Genomic DNA, 23,215 nt, shown 5'->3' with positions numbered 1-23,215 from the left:
TTGCATTTCTTCAGATGCCTGCTTGTAAGTGCAGCGACAGAGCTGCCGAAAGCACATTAATTATTAGCAAAGACTTCTCTTCTTTATATTGCAAGACAAATTAAACACCAGAAGGAACCAGGAAGCGTTACACGAGGTGCTCATCCATGGGTGAGCGACAGCAGCACAAGCAACAAACACTTCATAACGTGAAAACCAGGATGTTTAAGTTTTGCCTTGCTGTCTGCATTTGGCATTCCCAAACTTGCTCAGTCACCCCCTTCTCTAGGGCTCCAACACGGAGGTTTTGGGTGCTGTTAATTGTGGGAAAGGTGATTAAGGCTCTTGAGAGTAAATTGGCTGTGGGGTCACAGTTTTGTTCTTTACTCTTGACTGGAAGGACCTGAGTTGCAGAATCTGGTGCTTTATGGGACGGTGCTCCTTATTCTGGGTTGTACAATAGGAAGGTGAACAGCAACATCACAACAGGTAGGTGATGGAATGAGCACCTTGGGTGAAGATGGAGGTGCCCAATTGCATGGATGAGCCAGACCAAGGGCCGATGCAACCTAAGATCTCTAAGTCCTGTGGGTCTACAGGGCCCTGGTTGGGTAAGGCAGAGGTTGGGATGCACGTCTGTGGCTGCAGCAGCTGAGTCTGCCTCTATCTTCCATCCAAGCTTGAGGGTAAAAGCTTAGACACCCATTCCCTGTGATGTCGGGTTTAGATCCTCCATTTGCTGCCTCTGATGTATCCCCTCCTGATCCAAGTGCTGTGGGATCTGCAGGTGCTTGTGAGCCGAAGAGCTGCAACCCTTCTGACAACAGCCTGCATGGGAAAGGGATGGTCCCTACCCTGAAAGGATGTGAAATCATCTGCAGCTCCTCTGGGTTTTCATGGCTTTCTGCTGCTGGTTGAAACACAGAAATCAGTGACAGAGCACAAGGCTGGGAAGTGACAGAAAACACAAAACTTGGACTCAGAAAACCTCTTTCTCCTTCGTGTTTGTCGTGGCCTCCGGAACATTTCGCTCCCAGCCGTGAATTTCCCGTTATTAAAAACCCTTCTTTTCCTATTCCCTGAGCTCATTGCTCAAAAGAAGGGGTGATGGACTTGATAACAGGGGTATGCAACAGTAAAAATAGAAGCAGCTTGTGGAGGAGAGACTGCCAGAGAGGAGATTACAACAGTATTCATCAGAAACGTGATAGGAAGAGTTTCCCAGCAGTGATTGCAGATCGTGCTGCGGCTCCTGATGAGAGTGAGGACCCCGAGGGCTGGTGCAACGACAAAGAGCTGCTGCAACATGGACCCATCAGCACCTACCTAAGGCCCTGAAGCAGTTCTACTGCCCCAGCACTTATTGCAGGTCCATTTCCACCCTCTCCTTTGTGACAGGCACATGTTCAGCCTGTGCCAGTGTCTGGTGGGATTCAAAGCGTAGTCTTGAAAAGGGATTTGGCTTTGAGCATGTCTCTGATGTCAATATGTGGATTGCTGACCTCTAAAATTTAATGTAACTTAGCATCTTTCTAGCAGTTGCCAAAATCTGGAGTCAGCCCCATCAAATTGATTTTCATTAAGCTGTTGTAGTCACTGAAACTGCTGAGAAGAATCGTGGCCATATGGCACAAAGTATTTCAAATGAAGCCTCTCACGACTCAGTTTGCTGCTCCTGGCGGTGCTGAGCTGACATGTGCAGAGGTTACTGATCTGAAGCACTGACAGGGGGCTCAGCACTGCAGTGCCAGTACAAGAGGCAATAATAAACCCTTCTGAAGGGAGACAAAGTGATCAGTGCTTGTGGTGGGGGCCTCACTGTGTGTCTCCCACTGAGCAGGAGACCAAGAGCTGGAGATATTTAGACCTTGGTGGCCAAGCTGTGTGTTGCACGTTGATGCTTCAACTCCCTGCAAGAAAAGCCTCTGAGGATGTGCAGGGAACACATCCCTCCCTGCTCAGCATCTGTGGTTCTCCTTGAGCATCCTGGATGTGCACGGTGCTTTAGAGCCCTGGATGTGAACCCTCCGCTCCATTCCGCTTTTAGACAGTGATGGGCTGTGCAGGGAGGATCAGCCAAAGGCTGGTCAGTTGTAGGGGCTGTTAGGCACTTGTCGGCAGGGAGAACCAGAGTGGAATGAAGGAATATAAGTGGAATGAAGAATATATGATAAATATATAACTGTTAATTCCTTATGAACTCCCTTTATGACACTGGTAGACAGAAGAAGTTTATAAATCACTGCACGTGTTGACCCACAAAACGAGGCAAAGGGGAAGGGGGGCAGAGAGTTTTTCTGGAGCGAGAGGAAGCGCTGTTTTTAGGTCATGTCCCCACACAACAAAGATGTTTTCTTTCTCCCAGGCTCTGTGTCTAGAGTCTGCCTCTTCTGCACAGGGGAGCCCTTGCAGCTATGCACAGATGCCATCAGCCTGCGGTGCCTTGTGGTTGCAGCATCTCTGGACCAACCCCTTTGTAAGGAGCAGAGAGGACTCTTGTGTTGTTCTTGCATTGTAACAGGGTCTTGGCCAGAGAAATATCAACTCTGGGCCCTTCTTGTGCTCTTGCATTCAGGGCCAGCCTGGGGGCCGTGGCAGTGAGAGCACACAGCATGGGGAGACCCGTTTCACTGCATTCATTTCACTGCTTATTACCTCGGCATCCTTTTGATGCGCTGCTCTAACGTGGTATCTGAGGAAGAATACAGAAAAGAAGGTATTTTAAGGAAGCAAAGGAACAGTCACCAAACGTAAAAGCTTTATTCAGAGCCAGCAGGTTGCCCCAGCCAAATTTAGTGTCATTCCTGAGATGAGCTCTGAGAAATGAAGCTGTATAGGGCTCCCCAGCAGCAGAGAGACAATTATGAGGCTGCTGAGAAGGGGGAAGAGGCTCCTGCTCTTCTATTGCATCTATGTGGGACAGGAAGAAGGCTGTTTTCTCTAGGCAATAGCTGGGATTTGAGTTTAAACTTGTTCTCAGGCTGCCTTGGTTTTAGTGGCAGCTTTGCAAGGATGACTTGTAGGAACGGGTGCTAGTAGTGGGTTGCTTGTGTGGAAATCTCCCTTGCTAAGGTGAATCTATTATTTTTGTCAAGCCCTTCATAATGATTTTTTCCCGGAGCAGTTATTGTTACCAGAGCTTTCTAATTATTTTAAGTAGCTAAGCTTACATATGTTTGAATCCTCTCTGCTGTTTAGCCTAATATATTCATGCAAAAGCATGAAGGAGGCTTTGCTTCCATTTATTCTGCTGTTCCCTAATCCCCATCCCTCGCTCCTCTGCCTTTCCATCACTGTTGAAAAGGAATACTTGCAAAGACAAGCAATGAAAGCCTCTGCCAGCATCCTGAGCCTGGCGAGGACGCTTGGTTTCTGCTCCCCATCCAGCAAGCATCAGGGATCCTGGGGATGGAGAGCTTCTGTCCACCTGCAGGTCAGTACATGGGGATGCTCCTGTCATGTGTTAATGCATCACTCGAGGGTCTGCCGCTCCAGAGAGTCTTTATGAGGCAACCTGAATAGCTCCATGTGAATCGTGCTGCATAACATTCACATTGTCAGCACAATAACTGTGTTCACCTCTTGCGCTGCATTACATCTTTGTGCAGTGACAATGGCATAGAGAACCTAGTAGGCAATATTGAGGCTGACAGATTCTACACCTGTATCAGAAGTCACTGCTTAGAGAAAAGACACGAAATCCTGTTCCTGGATAAGCCTGATTAGCTCCTGCTACTCTAAAGAGGGGACAAGACAATGCCTTTCATATGCACATACGTTGGGGGCACAATAGACTTGGGAGTTGTTATCAGAGCGTGTAGGGCTAAGCTAATACTGAGCAGCTTTTGATTCACCCTGATTTTTGCAATGAGAGTTTGCACTGTGAGCATTGCAACTGCATGCAAATGAAGGGGATATTACCTGCCTCTGCCTTGAGGTTTGATGAGATTCTTTGGTTTGCCTTGTGTCAGTCTGTTGCATTAAATGAGCTTTCTCCCGCCTGCTTTATTTTGCCTTTAATGCAATTTTGCAACACTTCTTGTACTCCTGAAAGGGTCTTTTGGTGTCTTTGGAAGTTTCTTCACATAGTGTTTCTCTAGACAGAGTAAATGAAGATTAAACCCAGGCAGGTAGCAAGAGGAAACAAGCAGGATCAGAGAGCAAGGGCATCAGCAGAGGAGCGCTGAGATTTATGTCTTTTGTCTGGTAGACCATGAGCACCCAAATGAACCTCTTCCTGGAGCTGGAGCAGAGCTGGTCTCTCCCAGCTGGAGCCTCTGGGGGATTCAGCTGCTTGTTCCCATAAGATGTGCAGGGGTTGTCAGGACTGAGACATCACAACACGCATGGGGTTCAGTGCAAGCGCTCCAGGTTGGCAGATGCGCACAGAGCATCTCATCCTCTGAACCTGAAGGGAGGCCAGGGTGGCACTGGATGATCTTAAGGTCCTTTGCAACCCAAGCCATTCTAAGGTTCTATCTTGGCATTAGTCAGAAGGCATCGGCCTCTATTTTGATTGGCACTGGGGTGGTTTTGGTTTTAAATAACCTGTCTGTGCAGCTATTTCTGGTGTCTTGTGGCTCTGTTATGAGCCTCAACCTTCCTGATGCACACCCTGGGTACCAGTTCAGAGCTGGATACCTGCTATTTGCTTGCACAGCGAGGAAGGTGTGGCAGGAACCGATGTGTTCCTGTGAAGTAGGTCACTTGGGGAGCTGGCTCTGGAAGCATCAGTGCTGGGAGTTGCAGGGTATTTATACACAGGTATTTAAACAGCTGCTGGAGGGAGCCCAGTAAATCACACCAGCAATTTCCTCTGTGTGTGAACTGAGAAATACAGCAGAGCTTAAACCCACCTTCCTCCAGGTTGTAATGACGCCTGCGTTATCATCCCCTCCGTGTTGTGTAGCAAACGGTTAAGCATGTTTCAAGCACTGAGTGATATATGCTATAGCAGGTTATGCACGTGGTGTTCCTAGATATGAATGGTAATGGAGAAGAACAGCTGTGCTTCACACGCAAACCAGTTGCAGAGCAGTGCAGGAATCTACGGGGGATGCTCTAAGGGATGCTCCTTGGATGCAGGTGGGGATGGGGCTGTTGTCCAACAGCACCGAGTGAGCACTGAACACTTGGCACAGGCTGGTTGTGCATAACCCCAGGGACACCACACTGTGGGTGGGGATGCCCTGGGGACCGTCCGTGTTTTGCATTTGCAGCCCTATGAAGTCAGTGACAAGAACCGCGCAGCTCCAGCGTTGCTCTGCCCGTGTCTCTGTAGGGACCCTCATCAAACACATCCTGTTCTGCCTGCCTCGTGTCACTGATTCTGCTCCTTGTCTCTTCCCTCTGTCGTGAACAGATGAAATCGTCCGACATCGACCAGGAGTTATTCACTGAGAGCTACTGCAAAGTGTGCAGCGCTCAGCTAATATCCGAGTCCCAGCGCGTGGCCCATTACGAGGTAGGATGCTATCTGGTACCTCTGTTGTATCTTTCCATAATCTCCATATAATCTCCAATAATATCTCCATCGCTGCCTTTTCTATCTGCCTCTTGTACAAGGTGGCATCAGCTACCACATTCCCAGCAAATCACTACACCAGCATTTGAGTCTCCTCTCTGAAAACTCAACATTCAAACAGTGTCTTTACCGGTGGCATCTTGCACTGTAAATGATGCTGCATGGTTGGTTTCCTCCTAAATCTGCAGTTTGAATGTGACTGGAAGCAAGTTTTCAGGGCAATAGTGAGCAAGGAGAGCTCAGCAAAACCAGCTTGGGTTTTGATATTAAATGTGTGGCACTGTGCTTCGCTGAGTAGGAATCCCTGATTGTGCAGAGGATAGATTAGTATTTGTGGATGTATTTAAGCACTTAAGAGGTAGGCAAGCAATAAATAATTAGGATATATCATTAGAGATGTGTTAGAACAGCAATTAACAGCACTGCATATCTTCAAAACAGAATTAAATAAATCCCTTTAAATAAGGGAGGAAACCACTGAGGGTTGTGCTGTTGTGAGAGGGAACCCACTGCCTGTCGTGTTCCTGCTCCATGGGCATGGGGAATGTGCATGGAGCCATTCTGCAGCAGCGTGGGGTGAATCTTTGTTGTGGTGAGGGGCTGCGTGGAGAACAAACACGTTCTCATTCGTGCCCACATGAAGAAGAGGGTGAAGGGGCAGTTTGTGTGGTGGTTGTGCACAGGGTTGGACCCAATCAGCCACCTTTTGTGGGGTTTTAATTGTGTGGGGAGCAGAGAACTGTCCCCCCTGGTGATGCTGTGCTGGGGACGGACCCATGTCTGGTGCAGTCCCTGCCGGAGGGCAGTGATGGATGTGGCAGTGATAGGGATGAAGGCTGTGGCTTAGCTGTGCTCTGCCCCAGCTTTTGGATACACGGAGCCTGTCAGCATCTGCAGCGCTTCAACAGAGCCGCGATCTGTGCTAAGAGGGCTGGAAGATGGAGTTTCCCCAGACTTGTGCTCTGATTCGAGTGTTCAGCAATGGGAACACAGCGGAGACATTTATCTCAGTGGGGCCAGTGGTGACATAGAAGGATTTTAATCACCGTACAGTACCCAAGGCTGCGGCGCTGCATCCATAAGCAATGCAGACAACAACGCACGGTTACTTGTAAGGCACTTTACATGTCTGTTTGGGTGAATCTCTTCAGCCCTCCTCTGGCTGCCCTCAGTGCGCAGCAGAGATCCCTGGCAGCCGCTGCAAGTCGAAGGCTGCAGTTTTAGGGCCACCTTCCAGATCTCAGGAATGGGCGATGCGGATGCCAAGCCCTATCCACAGGAGGCAGCGGCATTGCTGCAGGAGCAGAGGCAGCGAGCGGTGAGCGATGGGGGGCTCAGCCAATCTCTTTCCTTCCGTGCCTGTAGCTGTAGGTACGAGCTGAATCATTAATTCACAGCAGATGCTTTGGGGACGTGGCAAACAACACAGGTTTGTGGTGTGTGTTTCCAGCACGAGGTGTTGTGCTCGTTTGTCATCCCCTGTGAAATCCCAGCTGACGCCGTAGGCATCGGGCACAGTAATGTCATTACCCAGCGTTCCTAACGGGAAGGAGGGATGGAGGCAGCGGATGCATGGGGAGAATAGGGAATGCCCTGGAGCATGAAGGTGCTGCTGGATGGAGCCTTGAGGGGAAGCTTCCAAATCCATGTGCTTTGACTGCAAATGTGAATGGAAAACCACCCGGCTGCTTCCCGGTGCGAGAGACCTGAGCAAGCAATTGGTAGTGAGTCACTTGTTGGGTGAACTCGGCCTCTTTTTCCAGCCAGACAGCAGACAAGTGTGTGATTCCCCATGTACATTAATCATGGAAAACTGTTGGAGAATCATTTATGCAAATGATTCTTGCTCTGATGCTGTTCCATAAGGAATTTGGTCTGAGCATTTGGAAGGCTGTTCTCTCTGCCAGGCACTGTTCATAAGGGGCTTCTCTTCCCTTGAGCAGATCGAGTCTGTGGTCAGAATATTCACTTCTATAACACCAGCATTCACAACATGCCTGTTCTTGCACAAAACTGTGGTGCTGAAGGTACCTGAGCTCCATCCTGCCCGGCACTGCCAGCCCCTGCTGCAAGGCAGTGAGTTCATAGCAGTGATGTAAAATTCACCGTTTCTTCCTTATTCAAGAGTAGATGGTCATGATTTTCACACCTTTCTTTTTCTAGCTTCTAAAAAGCAGTCAATGGTCAAAACTGGTTCTTTTTGTAGGGGAAATAACCCTGCTCACAGCCAGTGAAGGCCATACTGGGAACCAGCAATTGGAAGCTCCTGGGCTGTGCTGGTAACACATCCTCCTCCATGGCATGTTGTGGTCAGCAGTGCCCTTGCCCTTCCTGAGCCAGAGCTCAGAGAAGGGGAATTGATCTCCTGCCTCTCCAGCAGAGCCGAGCAAGATCTGCAGCCTTTGTGCCAGGCACTGAGATCTTGGCTCCTTTGTGCATGCAGAATAAGACGTTTCTCTGTAAGAAAATAGAGGGAAACAGGGTATGAAAGGGGGGATGTTTCTATCTTGCCAAACAGGAATCGTCAGTTCCAATCACTGTCTCATCTCCTTCTCCAAATCATCAACCAATAACTCTTCTTTTCTTCTGCACTACTTTGCCAGGAATAAAACATCATTTGATGTCAGTCGCGCAGTATTAAGGGGTATTATTTCCAAGGGCAAGTGCAGTGGAAAATGACAACGGAATCGGAATGTTTGCAGCATTCTTTTCCTTCCAGCTTCACGTACAGCAGAATAGTGCCCTTATTTTATGTGCTTTGCCTGTGTCTGCTGCACCCCTGCTCCCCTTTCCATCCCTCTGCAGCTGCCAGGTGCTCTTCTCCTGCCCAGGATTCACCTTAGGGCAGAGCAGATCCAAGTACCTGGCTTTGGGATTGGCTCATAATGAAGTTGCAGGTGCCCAAATGAGGAAATGCCTTAATGAGCTCCCTGCATACAGTGATGCTGGGTGTCACAGGAGGCTGCTTTAGAGATAGCAGTTAGCTTCCACGCAGCGGTAAGTGAGAGATGAGGCCGATCTTAGTGCTTGTTGTCAATGCCCAAAAGATCGCCTGTTTGAATATTTTAATTCTTAAAGCAAATGAATCTCTTAATTTGTCCCCTGAAGCATCAGAAAACTCCCTTCCCATCTCTGCTACTGGAATGAAGCATCCGAATATGGATTCCTGATAAAATCACTGCTAGGTAATAGCTCGCTGTGCTGCCTAATGTGCCAAGCATTCCTCATGAACACTGGCTTTCCTTCCCTCCCTTGGGAGGAACGAAGAGGAAACAGGATGCCTGATGAGATGAAGCATCACGAAAAAGGGCAGAGTGATGCAGCAGCAATTGCTGCCTGCACCGGGCCAAAAGGGCCCTGTCTGATGGAGGTATTTCAAGCCCCCTCCATTGGCCTTCCTCAGGACACTTGATCAGCATGATGCTGGGACCAGCCTCCTCCTGATGCTCTTCGGTGGTCTACGTGGTACCTTCTGTGCTGGTACCAGGGATGGGTTGCATCTCAAAGCCTTTTTGCTCTGCTTTGGTAGCACGAGCTGCGTGTGTCTTTCATGGGCAACTTTGACATGAAGGGATTGATTTGGTTTTGTCTTTAAATGATGTCTGTGTGTGGGATAACCCAAAAGGCAGCACCTTCACAAAGCCCTACCTGGGGAGATGGGAGAGCCTGGCAAAAAGCTGGGTCTTGGAGCATGAGGCTTGTGCTACATCTTGCATCCGGCTCCTGTGGCTTTTATCAACAGAGCATCATTATTCATTTGCCATTGGAGGTATTGCAGAGAAGTAACTGAGGCTGCTGCCCTGTGATCAGAAGCTCCTGCAGTTATGTGCTTGCTTCACCAGTTGCTGAATACACTCAGCAGCCCTTGGAAGAGTGTTGGATGGATTGGAGAGGGTCAGAGAGGGCACCAGTGACTTGGGAAGTGCCTCAGAGCTCGAGAAACAGCAAAAGAAAACTGAAATGTGCTGCACTTGCTGCAATGCAATTGAAAATCTGTGCCCAGAGATGAGGTTTTCCTATTCTGTATTCCTGCATCTTGCCTTCCCCGGGAGCAGGAAGCCTCTCTCCTGTTGGATGCTCTCTGGATCACCTGTATTTTAACTCTTCCTTCCAGCTCTGCCTTTGAGAGAGGTTGATTCAGTCAATTTGGTGCTCTGTAAATTAAAAAAGCCAAGCTTTCTCAGTTAGCTCTGAGCCCTCCCCTCCCTATCCAAGTGTTCACAACCATTAGGAAGATGTTCCCATTTGTTTTCAAGTTTCTCCTTGAAAATCCTGCAGGAAAATTACCAGATATGCAAAGCTGCTCTGGGATCCCACCCTGAGCTGCATATCCATCACCACATTTGCCTCCTTAAGCTGCTATAACGCTTTTCTCCATTGTAATCGCTATTGCTTCAGGTGTTCAGATGGTGCATGGCTTCTTCATTTATAATGAAGAAAAAGGCCAGGTCTGTAGGAAGAGAAGCCCAGAAGGTGTTGTGCACCTTGTGAGATGAGGGAATGATGCTCTGAGGCTTGTGGTGGAGCCTGAGTGCCAGGGGGAGTGCAAAGGAGAAGTGTATTCAGATGCAGGAGAACCAGGGGAGAGCATACATAGCCCTTCTGCATAGCCCCAAGCCAAGAGCTTTCTGGAATCCCTCACCCTGTGTCCAGAGGGAAGCGGGTGCTATCGACAGCTCCATCAATACTCCTTGTCTGCACAGGGCCGGACTGTGCTCGGGTTAATGTGCTTCCAGTTGGGCTGCCCTTCCCTGGGAAACTGTGTTGAAATGATGGCTTGTCTGAGGGACCCATAAACGCTGTTTACTATTGGCACGTTAGCGCCTTAAGGATCAAGATGTGTGTGCTCAGAAAGGCAATCCTGCGCCTGAAATATTAATGCAGTGGAAGAGCACATACTCTATTGAACAAAATAAATGCTGCGCTGGAAGGCAAGAAGCTGGAATATTCGGTGCATAGGATGCTGCAGGCGTTTGCAGGATGGAGGAGCAGAAAGGATGTGCTTCTGCTGGGGATAAAGGCTACACAGGGCTCCGGTGTGTCAGGGACCCTGCTGCAGCACCGAAGGGAATGCGGCATCTGCCAGCCCTGTGTTCTGCCATGGCTGGCATTCACCTGCCAAGGTTTGGCTGCCTTTGGTGGCAGCAACCAGTGACTGCTTCAGAGGATGGAGGCGGAGGGGACACCCTGCCTGTTGTTCCTATGTGCTTCCCCGTGGTGCTGAGAATCTGCTTCACTGTGGTGTAGGTGTGTGGCACAGCTTGTAGGGGCTGCTCAGACATTGCTGCTCCATAGCTTGTGCTGGTGTTTGGTACCTTGGCTTGGGGAGAAACAAATGAGGCTACAGAAAGCCTTTTTTTGGGGCTCAGTTGCAAAGGTGATGGAGGTGTTCTGGTTGTTGTATGCGCACACAGGCCCTCTGCAGATTGCCTTGGTACCCAGTTCATGTCGTGCTAACAGCAGCAATTAAAAGGCATTGAGGGGAATGCAGTGTATGAGATACATGGATGTGTTATAACATCCTCTCATCCTGCCTCATCCCTTTTCTGCACAGGCTCACCAGGGCAGCATTAGCTCCTTCAGGAAACCAGTGTAGATTAAATGGTACTTCACTAGGATCTGTGTTGCTACTCTGTTGTCAACACTAATGGCTAAACATTAGTTTTAATGTGCTCCCAGTGTCAAAATCTATTGCTAAATAGCAGCAAGAGCAGAGCAGATAAAGCCCTATGGTACAGCTCCATTGCAGGGAATCTCTGTGCACAGCCCCGTTTCTGGCTAAAAATAGCTGAAGTTCAAAGGTACTTTCAGAGCAGCAGGAAAATGCACTGGGGATGAGACCCTGGGGTAGCAGTAATGGGGAGGCACAGGGGATGTCACATTACGCCTACATAGAATAAAAGAGATGAAGCGATGCTATTACCCAGGATGGGCCAAGCCGTTCCCATTCCTCTCCCAGTGCAAGCAGGGCAATATCCCAGCTATTCCCTCTTGCTTCCTGTCAGCGTTTTCAACCTGCAGCCTGTGTTTGCATGTGGGTTCCAGGTGTTTGAAAGCAGAGTCTTTAGTGACGGTGTGTGTTGTGACAAAGCCGTCCCACGCGCCGTGCTCCTGGTGACTGGCGCTGACGTGTCTCAAAGTGATTTGTTTCAGACACACAAAGCTAGGATGGGAACAAGGGGCCGTGCTGCTGCTGCATGTGGAGGAGGCGTTGTGTTTGTGTTAACTCTTCTGTTTCCCACTTGATAGCTCTGTCCCAGCGGCAAAGTTCATCCCCACCTCGGTGTTGGTACCCAAGAGCTGTGGAACCTCACTGCAAGGGGTTGGTTTGCTTGTGCAAAGCCCATATGGGAGGTTCCCACCCTGCGTGCTCTGTTCCCTGCATCCCTTTTCCCTTGGGATGCTCACAGGGAGGTGCACTGCCTTGGAAAAATCAATGAATTCCAATAGAGAGGTAGATTCATGATTGCATTGATTTCAGTGTAAGATCCACCTGTATTAGAGATGAGAGGATGTGAAGTGAGATTTGGTGTGTCTAGGGAGGAACAGAATCCCACAAACACCCGGTGCTGGGAGCATGTCCAATGGCACTGGGAACACGGTACTGAGCCCTGCTGCTCCTGACACAGGCTGTGAAGAAGGTTATTTCCCTCTCTGCAGGGTACACAGTGGTGTATAGGACAAGTGATGCTTTGAATACAGTCCAAACCAATATAGGAAGAGGTGAAGTTAAAGATCCCAGAGCTGAAATGGTGATTCCCGAGGCAGAAAATTCCTGCCTTGCTCTTCTGGAGCTGTGCAGGTATCTCATGCCTGGAGCTGCAGAGCTGAGCCTGGATCCAGGCTCGGATCCATCTGCATCAGCAGTTGTGAGTGGGCAGGGCTGTGTGTTATTCCAGCACCAGTCCTACCTCACCTACAGGTACCTGTGGTGCCATCTGTATGGGTACCAGTGCCACCCACCTGCTTTGGGATGGGGACTGTGCCAAGGGGACAAAGCCAATGGTGGCCTTTTATTTCCCTTGGACAAACAGGGTTTAGAGAAGCCCTTTTCTCAAGCATCCCCTGCACTAGCTACCTGAGTCCCCTCCAGCTCTCTGGAGTTCAATGTCAAGTGCAGAAGGAGGGTGATGGATGGGAAAGGGTGTTCCTGAGCTCTCCAGGAGGAAGCACGTTTCATGTGGCCACAGGAGCTAAGAGCTCGCACTGCAAAGGTGGGAATAGCAGATGGGATTCTTCTCTTGTGAAGGGGGCTGAAGCAACAGCAACATTTGTCATTAATGTGCTTTATTTGAGCTTCTGAAGTCTTGATTTTGCGTTTTTCAAACTGCAATGATCAAGATTTGATCTTGATCCACACGGGACATCTCGGGATGCTGCTGGTGTCCTCGGTGAGGGGATCCAGCTTGGAGAGCAGGGAGGGATCACAGATTGAGAGACAATGATCTAGTGAGCAGATCAGCAATAATTGCCTTTACAAGTGAGCAAACCAGCATCCAAACCGGATAAGCCTCTGTGTTGCTTTGAAGAGGACAGATTGATGGGGTCGAAATCTCAGCTGGGTGCGATCGGGGATTAGGGGCACGTCTCCGGGTGCCCAGGAAAGGCGGTAGCAGGAGCGGACACCTCTTAAAACATTAACTCACGGAGGAAAAAAGGGGAAGCGGAGAGAAATGACCATAAATTATAAATGAGGCTTTGCAAAAATCACAAAGGGAGGAGAAGGACATTGGCACCCAGCAGCGTCTGGAATAACAGACGGGAGCTTGTCTCCGCAGCGAGCAAGGGGGATCGCCACAATAATGCGTGCTGGTCGTGTGGGTAGAAGAGGCAAAAAGGAGAAGGCGTTTGCTGAAAATACTCCTGCCCTCTATTAAAACAAAAGCTTGATGTTGTTACATCACAGAGGGAGGCACGAATTGGTGCCGTTCCAGCAGGAATTGGGGAGGTTTTGAGGCAGCGATTATGAAATCTGAAGTGTTGATTTTTGAGGCGGTAGGGTCCAGGGATTTGCGTGTAAGAGCTTGAAAAGAGCTGGCCACGGGTTCTGCGCCATCCGTGCTGATCCTCCGTGGGATGCGGGGAGTTTCTAGGAGGAAGGAGAGCGTGTGGAGCTGGAGCAAAGCCAGCTCTGGAGAGGGACTCGAGTCCTAGCTTCGGGAGGGGTGTGAGGTTCGTGTTCAGCACCAGGCTTAGAGAACCGGGTCTAAGCCACAATAACTTTATCTCTCTTGATGAGATTACAAATAGGGCCAATGGAGATAATGAAGTTGGTGTAATCATGGGGCTGCATGCTTCATGGCAATTTAATTAAGAAGCTAAATACAAACCAGATCAACACAGTATACACCCAAAGGATTAAAATCCAACCCAGAATGTATTGCAAACCAAGGGAAACCACAGCCATTTGGGCTGTCATTCCAGTTCCTGTCCTCATCTCCCACCCATGCCTCTGCCTGTGCCCGCTGGGTCTCTGCTCTTTGACTGAAGAACAGGACACAGAGGAGGGGGACAGTGCGGGTTAGGTCAGACCAGCTGAAAACATGCTGATGATAAAGGGCACTATGGGGAATAGAGAACCTGCATCAGATGCAAGCGCAGCGTGAGGAGAGCAGCAGCAGTGCTTGATTTGAACCTGGCTGGAGGTAGAAGTCCCTCACAAGATGGTCGAGTGTTTCAGGCTGTCAGATCAGCTTAAATCAGCGCTGCGAAGTGGGAGCACATCCCAGGGCGCAGCAGCCTGGATGGGAGGCGGGGATGGAGCATCCCTGTCTGTGCTGCCCGACAAACCTATTGGGGACTTCTGGCCTTGTGAAGGGAGACGATCCCAACCCTCCCTGGGTAAATGCATGGAGAAACTATCAGGGAGCACAGCCTCCATGGTCAGGGCGAGCGGGGCTGCTGCATCTGAGCCCAGCCTTATCCATGGCTCCAATGGTCCTGGCAGCTGCTGGCGCTCCCACAGAGACGGGATTGTCTCCTCTCGCCGCGCAACGCTTGATTTATGCCAACCCAAATTGCATTTCATGGCTCTGCTTTGCCCTCTTTCTGCTTTAAGGTCGAATTGCCAGAACTGGGCTGCCTCTGCCACCGTCCTCTGCATTACGGTAGATTTGATAGAGATAGAAATGATCCATTTATTTGCTTTTATTGATGAGACCTCTTAGAGTAGCGCATGAGCTTCCAGTGCAGAAGTCTGCAGTTGCTATGTGAAAACAGGCTCTTTCTAAGCTTCCCTGCATAGAGAGGGTTGTTTAGGAAGCATAGTGTTTTACAGTAAACTCCTTGCCTTCTAAAGGGGCTGTTTCCAGACAATTCAAGTGAAAATGCCTGCGCTGTGGCACTCTCTAAAGCTACAAAAGTGATATTCATAGGCATAGAACTATCCTCTTAGTGCAGATTGTGGTGTCTGTTGATGCACAGGCAGGTACATGCAAGGGCAGTGCTCTTGTTCCAGGCCATGGATTAACGATGGGTCAAGGTTTTGTCTTTCCTAAGGCTTGTCCATGCTGTAAGATGGTTCCAAACGGGAGCTGGATGTGCCCTGATCCCACTTTATCCCCGTTTCCTGTACATGGCTCTTCTGTTGGCTGGTTTTCCCCATGTATCTGTGATAACTTGGGTGTTGGTTGCTGATGGGGCTCTGCCACCCCCTCCTTGTGCCACTTGCCCTTCTCCTGCCTCTGAGCTGCAAGCTTTCAAGTTGCTCTGCGGAGGGGAAGAGATAACCTGTGCGAGCAGCGCGCCAGGAATCATCACTGTGCTCTTGCCATGGTGTTAGGATGATAAATACACATGTAAATGTAGAAAATACCAGAGATAAAATGGGTGACAAATGGGCTGTGCTACCTCCGCTCCCCGAGAGGGAATGAGATGCTCACTACACACTTGCAAAGGCCAGTGATGGTTTTAAGCTCTGCTTTTATAATCATAGGGTAATGAGGCTGCATAAGGAGCTGTGTAGGTTTAAATCATGGCACATGTAAGTTACTTCCTTACCTTGGTGTTCATAAATCCAATCAGGTGCATAAATAAAGGTGAGAGGTGTTTTACAGACGGCTGAAGCTTCGCCGCCTTTTAATGCTGACGTTTGGACATCATTTATGGCCCAGCTGAGTGCCGTGGAAAAGAACACTACACATTATTACTGCTCCAAATCTTGCTTTTCCACCTCCTCAGGAAAGCCCACAGAGCTTTTAGCCTCTGAGTCCAGAGTGGGCATCGGGACATGCTGCATTAACTCACCCCAGGGAAGGATGCGTGAGGCTGGCCTCCTGCTCCAAGGGGCATCACAGGGAGGGAATGAAGCTGAAAAGCTCTGGCCATGCCTCTTTTAAGGTGCATTTGACTCTCCTCCATCCACAGCTTCTCCCATTTGGTCTTTTAAGGTCTCCTCCATCCATAGCTTCTCCCATCCCTGCCCAAGGGTCCAGCCATCACCCACCTTCCTGCTGTCTCTGTGTGAAGCTGCATCACCCGAGCATCACTTCAGGCAGGAAGCAGGAACTCCACCAGCCTCCCAGGCTGGCTCTGCACACCTATCCCTTGCATTGCTGTTACCATTTCCTACTTACACATCACTGCTAATGGCTGATAGCTGAAGCTTTGGGGTTTCCTGCTCTGACTGCATCAGGTCATGTTTACTAAAGGCAGGCAGACAAGTCAGGGAAAGGTGTTTGACATTATTTATCTCCACTGATTTTGCTCCATTAAAAGAAATTATTGCGTAGTCACATCTATGCAGACAAATATAGCTCTCTGCAAATTTAGCTCCCAGTTCACACCACAGGGAAAAAAAAAATGTTCCAGAACATGCTAATGGTAATTTAATAGTTTATAATTGCAAATCTGTGATCTGAAATTATAATATTACAGTGCCATTGTGCTGTGAGGCAATCAGAAATGGAGATTCAGGGCAAACATTTGCATAAGAATAGCTGCCGTGCATGTCTGGGCTCTGGATGTGGGCATCAAGGAGGCGCAGTCTTTCCCCCCTTCCTCACATCTCCTGTTAAGAGCTGACTGTAACTTAGTGGTTTGAAGGTTCATGTCTGTGCCTTTGCAAGTCCTGGGGTTGCTTTGCCTGTCAGTGCTGGTGTGATCAGGACATCTCCATCACCCTTATGCATGGGTAAGCCCCATCTGTGCCTGAGGCAGCGTGAAACCTGGTGTGTTCCTAAGGCGAAGAGTCCTCTGGGCATCCCTCAGCTCTTCCCAATCCCTCTGCAAGGTCCCTGGTAACTTTCCTTTGGTATAAACACATCATCTGGAAGGGTTTTTACTGCTCAGCTTCCCTTAGGAATGCTTGAGAGAGGAGAAGGGGCTCTGGCTTGGGATCTACGTGGTCCTCATCCCTCTCTGTGCAGGAAAGCATTAGATTCCATAGTGCACAATTATCTGGTAATTGACTTGTGGGAGAAATTCCCTTCCAATCTTTGGCACTGTCAGCTGGCTCATTTCCTACAGAGGGAAGTTTTATACCCCTTATATATTATATTCGTCTGGAAGTGCAGGAACTGTGGACTTTGGTTTGTGGATGCGCATCTGGTCCCTCATGATGCCATCCTGTCTCTGCCCGAAGCTAAATAACCCCGATCTTTTCAGTCTCCCCCGCTATGGAAACGGCCTGATAACAAATGCTGCTCTTCTCCTGCTGCCTTTATTCCCACTGTATCTCCCAGGGGCTGCAGGCAGCGGGATGCAGCACAGAGGAGGATGGACCATTCCTCCTGCTAATGGCAGGTCTCAGAACCACTCCACAGCTCAGTTCAGCTCAGTGGGGAGCCTCTGTGAGATGCAAATGTTCCTCACCTTGGGCTTTCTGCCCATTTTCTCCTCCCACGCTGGATGCATAGGTCAGGGGATGTGAAGTCTTGCTGCAGATGGGTGTTGTATGCTCAGCCACAGAGCCTCTTGCTTTTTGTAACTTTATTTTTCCCTTTTTCTTCTCTTTTCTTCTTCTCTTTTATTCTCCAGAGTCGGAAACACGCCAGCAAAGTTCGCCTTTATTATATGCTGCATCCCATAGATGGAGGCTGTCCAGCTAAAAAGCTCCGGTCAGAAAACGTGGGTATAATTGAAGTCCCTGTTTACTCAGCTGCTTTGTGAATCATTGACTTTGTGCTGCATCATTTTTTCTGTTACAGCCACAGGTACCCAGAGGTAACATTTAGATTAGCTGAAACGCTAAGTAACTGGAAAGGGGTTTTAATAAACCCTACAAGAAATATTATGTGCATCAGCAACAGTAACTGCAGTTTTAGTTACTCAGTTGTTCATAGAATCATGGCCTGGTTTGGGTTAGAAGGGATCAATTCCATCCAGGGACACCTTCCACTAGAGCAGGTTGCTCCAAGCCCCATCCAACCTGGTCTTGTTGTTGGGGTTTTCTGTTGTTTGGTTGTTTTTACTGTCCTCAAGCAGAGGCAAGCCCCAGGGGCTTTGCATTGAGCTGATGCATTGCAGCCATCAGCTCAATGTGCACTTGAGTGGGGAGGGTCAGGAAGAAGAACAGGATTTACTGGAGCAAGTGCAGAGGAGGCCATGGGGATGCTCAGGGGCTGGAGCAGCTCCTCTATGGAGCCAGGGTGAAAACATTGGGGCTGGAGAAGAGAAGGTGCGTGGAGACCTCAGAGCAGCTTCCAGTGTCTGAAGGGGGCTATAAGGATGCTGGAGAGGGGCTCTTCATCAGGGACTGTAGGGATAGGACAAGGGGTGATGGGTTCAGACTGAAACAGGGGAAGTTCAGGTCCGTTCCAACCCAAACCATTCTGTGATTCTATGATTTTTGGTTTGTCTCTCTTCTGCCTGATTTTCTCTGGGAGCTGATGGAAACGGACCCAAAAGGCCCCGTTACAAGGCTTGTGGTCAGTCTGCAGATTTAGAAATTGGCCATTGGGTTCCCTGGTTGCGTTCAAATAAACAACTGAACACAGGGAAATTGGACCAGCTCAGAGCCATTTGTCAGGCAATAAAAGGAGGCTAAATTTACAAGGGACTGATTCACAGTGAATTATTCATTCAGCTCTTTCCAATAGTCTGGGGTTGGTGATGAGGTTCCCAGCAGATAGCATCCAAACCATTTCAGATGTACGGGAACGCGACGGTGGCTTAATGCTATGAATGTTGAGGAAGATACCTTCTAATTAAAGGGAGAAGCATGCAAGTTTTGCCAAAGGAATCTGAAAGCTCCTTCATGCGGTAATTAAATTTGTAGTGGAACTTTAATGTTGCACACAGGGTAATTTCAGCTGCAATCTACCCCTTAACAACAGAATCTCACCGTATTTTGATGGAGTTATTAATTACAGGGTGTGAAAGGTGCGGTAGATGCGCACGTATAGACTTGGAATACGGTGCTCCAATGAGATTCATTACATCTAACAAGAAGCCACGGAGCTGCACATCCACCTTAGCACAAGGATGTGGTGGACAGAGAACCAAAGAGCCCTCAAACGCATCGAAGCCGATCGACTCCATCTCCTTTGTGAAAGGCAACAGTGAGGAGCTGCTGCAGTTGTAGAATCAGTGCCAGAGGCTCAGAAACAGCATTTGCTGCCTGACCTTTCACTGAGGAAAAGGCTTGTTGCTGTTATTTGAGGACTATAGAAACACTCTGCGTTCCCACAACACCCGTTATCCTTTCACAGTAAGGAGTAGGAGGCTTCTACAATTAGTCTTGCACTGGGTAACGACTCGGTTGTTGGGCTGTTCATTATGGGTTTATTTGCTTGTGGGGGAAGGGAGAAACCTCACATCTTTGGGGTGACCTTTGATTTTACATTTCCTCTTAACATTTCAGCTGCGAATAAGCCCACAAGGTGCAGCCTATGTCAGGACTCAACTGAAATGAGGAGTCGTGTCCCCAAGTCCCAAGTGAATTGGTTTTAACCAGCCTTTTCTCACTATCCTTAAAACCCAGAACCCCTGGTTACCATCAGGACAGACACAATGAATGTTTCTGTCGTGCTGTGAAACATGGTTTTGGGGATTGGAGAAAAGCCTTCAAGTTCTTTCTATCCCTGTTTGTACTAAAGGCATTCAATTGCTTGAACCAGCATCATCTGTCTCTAAAAGGAAGGGGTTGGAATAGCAGGGATGGATTGTTTGAGGGAAGGGAGCAGGGTATTGGGTTGTGTTGCTGAGAGTAATGCATGTGCTGCTGGAGGTGGTTAAGCCAAGAGCTGAGCTCTCTTAGGTACTCGTGGTGCTTTGAGAGGCTCAGCTTCAGTTCCCAATCAGAAGCAGCTTCGGATGCAGAACTCGCTGCATGCTGCAGCTGGAACTGAGATGAGACGTCTGGGTTTAGGGCCAGCGTTCTCACCATGTGTTTTGTACCCCATCAGAGGCCTCTGTCCCTGCTGCAAAGACCACAGGACACGTTTACCCTGTCAAACACAGTGCTGGCTTAACTCAGGGCTGGCTTGTCTTCAGAGAACATAGGATTTAGATAGCCATAAACTGGTACAAGCTCCAAAATGGAAGTGGTCTAAATTTCCTACTGACTGGTACAGAAAATAGCTCTTTAACAGCACCACCACCTTCACAGCAGAAATTAACTCAAATTTAGCAGATACTTTGCAGGGCTGTGCTCCAGATTGGTGCGTTTCAAGGGTTTGGGTAATCTCTTCTCCTTGGTAAAACCTAGGAAATGAAGATGGCAGATTTGTGCAATCAAAATCCTTCCTTTTCCCGAGGATTGCTTAAGGAGCATCCAGCGAAGGACTGCAGCTGCCTGGTCCTGCGTGAGGATTATGCCTTTTAGCAGCTTGTTAACAGGCATTTGAATATCTCAAGTTAATTCTGTTGGATGTAGGAGACTTGCTTTGAAGTTTATGATATTACAAAAAGAAGCTTTATAAATCAGGCAGGGCTGGGAGAGGGGGGAAAGATGAGCACTGTCAGCATTGGGAAATAGGTGCTTGGTCTCTGGTGTGTCTCATTGTGCTCCAGTTTGGAGCCATTTACCCCATCAGTGCTGCACCTCCACAAAGGTTAATGAGAAGGGGTTGTAAGCAGAAGATTGCCAAAACAAATGGTGCCACCTTGGCTGCTTTCATGCAGCATGGGGTTAGAGAGCTGCTTGTGTGGGCTTTATGGAAGCTAAATTGAGAGGTTGGTGCCTATTTACTGCTGCTGCTTTAGACTGAGCTGGCGTGGGAGCAAAGGAAGAGTTGAGGGGAGCTGGATGAGAGCCACATGGGCGCAGAGCATCCCTGCGGGTCAGCCAAGCCATGTGCCCCAGCACAGGCCTGCTGATGGATGTGATTTTACCAGCTGGCTGCACAACCCTGTCAGCACGGTGTCATTCAGCAGGTGACAAAAGACACCCGGATTGGGTTCCCCTGGCTGGTAAAACAGCCGCTGACAAATGAGAAGGCATAATTACCCTTCAGGATACAGCATCCTGCCTGGGCGGCTCTGCGGGGAGCTTGGGTGGTACAGGAGCCTTGGGTCAACGCTGAATCACACTCGAGCCCAAACAGCTACATCCTGCAGGCATTTGGTGTATGAGGAATGGCTGCTGTTGGTTTGTTGTGATATTGTACAGAGGTTGGGACTCTCAGAGTGAGAACTGGGGATGCCCCTGTCCTGCCAGCATGGCCAAATCCCCATCAAAACACTCACCCAGAGATTTGGATGGACTCGGATGAGCTGCAAAGCAAACTGTGGATCATTGTGAACCCTGGGCTCTGCTCAAGAGGTTCTGGAGGGTTTGAGGGGGTTTAGAGTCTTTTAACTCCATTTCTTAACTGCAGTCTGTCTGGGACAGCAAGTTGTGAAGGGAAAAGTGTCACTGCAGAGCAGAGCTGGCAGAGGAAGGGCCCCTGGTGCATCCATGCCAAAGTGTATCAGCTTTTCAAACAAGGTCTGTTGGAGGCTCTTTCATATGTTACCACCGCGGTTGATCAATAGAGTCTGGGAATTCTTTACTCTGCTCTTAACTTTCAAGTGACTTCCCTTTGAAGACGTAAAATATCTTGAGAGAAAGCTATTTAAAAGAAGTGCAAATTACACTCGGAACAGTACTAATCACCCCTCGAGAGCTCTCCCGGAGGTTGAAGTTGATTTGCAGTTAACAACAACAGAAAAAGCGATGGAAATCGGGTCTTTTTCTAACTGGGCTTATTTTGGGAGAGAAAATGACCTCAAATAGTGGGAGTTGAGGAGCTGGGCTCTTCGTTCTGTGGCTGAATCAGAGCACGACGTTTGTGAAAGCAAGATTGCAGCTCCTAAAGCAGATAGTTTGCTGCTGTGACTGCACGCAGGCAGTTGGAATACTTGCTTGCAAGCAGAAGAGAGCCTATGACTGTCTCCAGATGTCACTGAGGGAGTTCTGCTCTGCAGAGGGGCTGGATCTTACCCAGGGGTTGAGAGCTACCTGCAAGGAGCAGGTAATTTCCCACCCCTGGGAAGGCCTTGCTCATTGTGCTCAGTGGCCAGCACAGCGTATTGAGATCTTTGGCAAAGCAAACCCACATCTCTCTGGCCCTAAATGTGATTCCCATTTCCTCTGTGGAACGGATTGAGTAATTAATTGTGACTAATGGCGTGAGCATGCTTTCCCCCCTGCTTTCTCGTTGTTTTCACCCTTGTGTACGTGGAAGCTGTTTGTTTGTAAGCTCTCGCTGGCAGCAGCAGGGATGTTTTGCTGACAGATGCTCAGCCCAGAGGCTGTCGATGGGCTCTCCTTGGCTGCTCAGCTCCTCCCTGCTGCCTGCATTCAGCCAAAACCCCCATTGGAGCAGGGAGAAATCCCAGCGGATGCGTTTATGCTTGGGAAGTGGTGGTGGTGCTGGGAGGTGTTGGGGGCTGTTGGGATGCTCAGTGCCCTGGGTGAGACATGGCTCAGTGCTGGAAGTGGGTGCAGGATGCTGGTGGGACAGGCAGCGACCTGGTTCCTGCTGCAGTGGGAACAGGCATCCTGGAGCTACAATCACTCCTCATGGGGTCTGCTTAGAGGGAAGGGTCTCAGCTCAGCCCTGCCGCTGGGCAGAGCCATGGTGGCTGTTTTCCTTACAAGAATAACCATACTGAGGGTAGGAGATGATACCCTCATTGAATCAGGGTTTAACTGTACCGATACAGATGCAGCTGTGAAGGATGGTCCTGACTTGTACCAGTGCAGCAGCGAGAGCCTCTTGCTGGTACTGAAATACTGAATGGTGATGTTTGTGACTTCTTAAAAGTCCCAGTCACCTCGTAGCTGGCACCAAGGATCTCACAAGGGGGGTCCCTTTGCACCGAGGTGCCTCATTGTGCAGATCCTCAAACAGGGCTTTGTGCAGCATCCGTTTCTGGGATGTGTTTTTTACCGTTGTGTGCAAAGTGCCTTGGACTTTAATGATTGTCTTTTTTGAGCATTCCAGAGCTCAAAATGCATCTCTAGGAAAGGAGCAGAATGTAAATGTGGGCTTTAGGTGCTTTGGTCCTTTTTCTTTTTGTGCAAACCCTGCAGCGAGTGAGTTTTCCTGTCTTTGGTGCATGCCATGAGGATGCTCTTGCCTTCAGGTTTGTTTTGTCAGCAGCTGGTAGTAAATGACTGCTGCAAGATATGAACCTGGTTCCTCTGCAGGGGCCAGCAGACTGGAGCCCAGGCTGGAACAGACACTTGATAAGGGCTGGAGGCAGGCAGGGTGTGATGGATTGAGCCTCATGGATGTGAGATGAGGTCCTGCACTCGGTGAGAGCAGCAGCACTGAGTCAAAGGCA

At 49.2% G+C, this 23,215-nt stretch overlaps 1 protein-coding gene across 4 annotated transcripts in view; it reads left to right on the top strand.

Annotated features, from left to right (window-relative positions):
- ZMAT4 (zinc finger matrin-type 4) overlaps positions 1 to 23,215 on the top strand; it is a 56,970-nt gene that overhangs the window by 15,503 nt on the left and 18,252 nt on the right. For 2 of the 4 annotated variants that reach the window (XM_061349705.1, XM_061349702.1), the window contains exons 2-3: positions 5,342 to 5,443; positions 17,480 to 17,569. In XM_061349705.1, coding sequence (XP_061205689.1) covers positions 5,342 to 5,443; positions 17,480 to 17,569 — 192 coding nt within the window. The remainder of the gene's footprint in view (positions 1 to 5,341; positions 5,444 to 17,479; positions 17,570 to 23,215) is intronic. The other 2 variants (XM_061349704.1, XM_061349703.1) reach the window with 2 other exon arrangements.

This window comes from Neopsephotus bourkii, unplaced genomic scaffold (genome assembly GCF_033783945.1).
Source record: "Neopsephotus bourkii isolate Nb327-2 ecotype Australia unplaced genomic scaffold, CSIRO-AGI_Nbou_v1 NB_457, whole genome shotgun sequence".
NCBI lineage: Eukaryota > Metazoa > Chordata > Aves > Psittaciformes > Psittacidae > Neopsephotus > Neopsephotus bourkii.
This window is presented reverse-complemented; position numbering and strand designations above follow the sequence as displayed.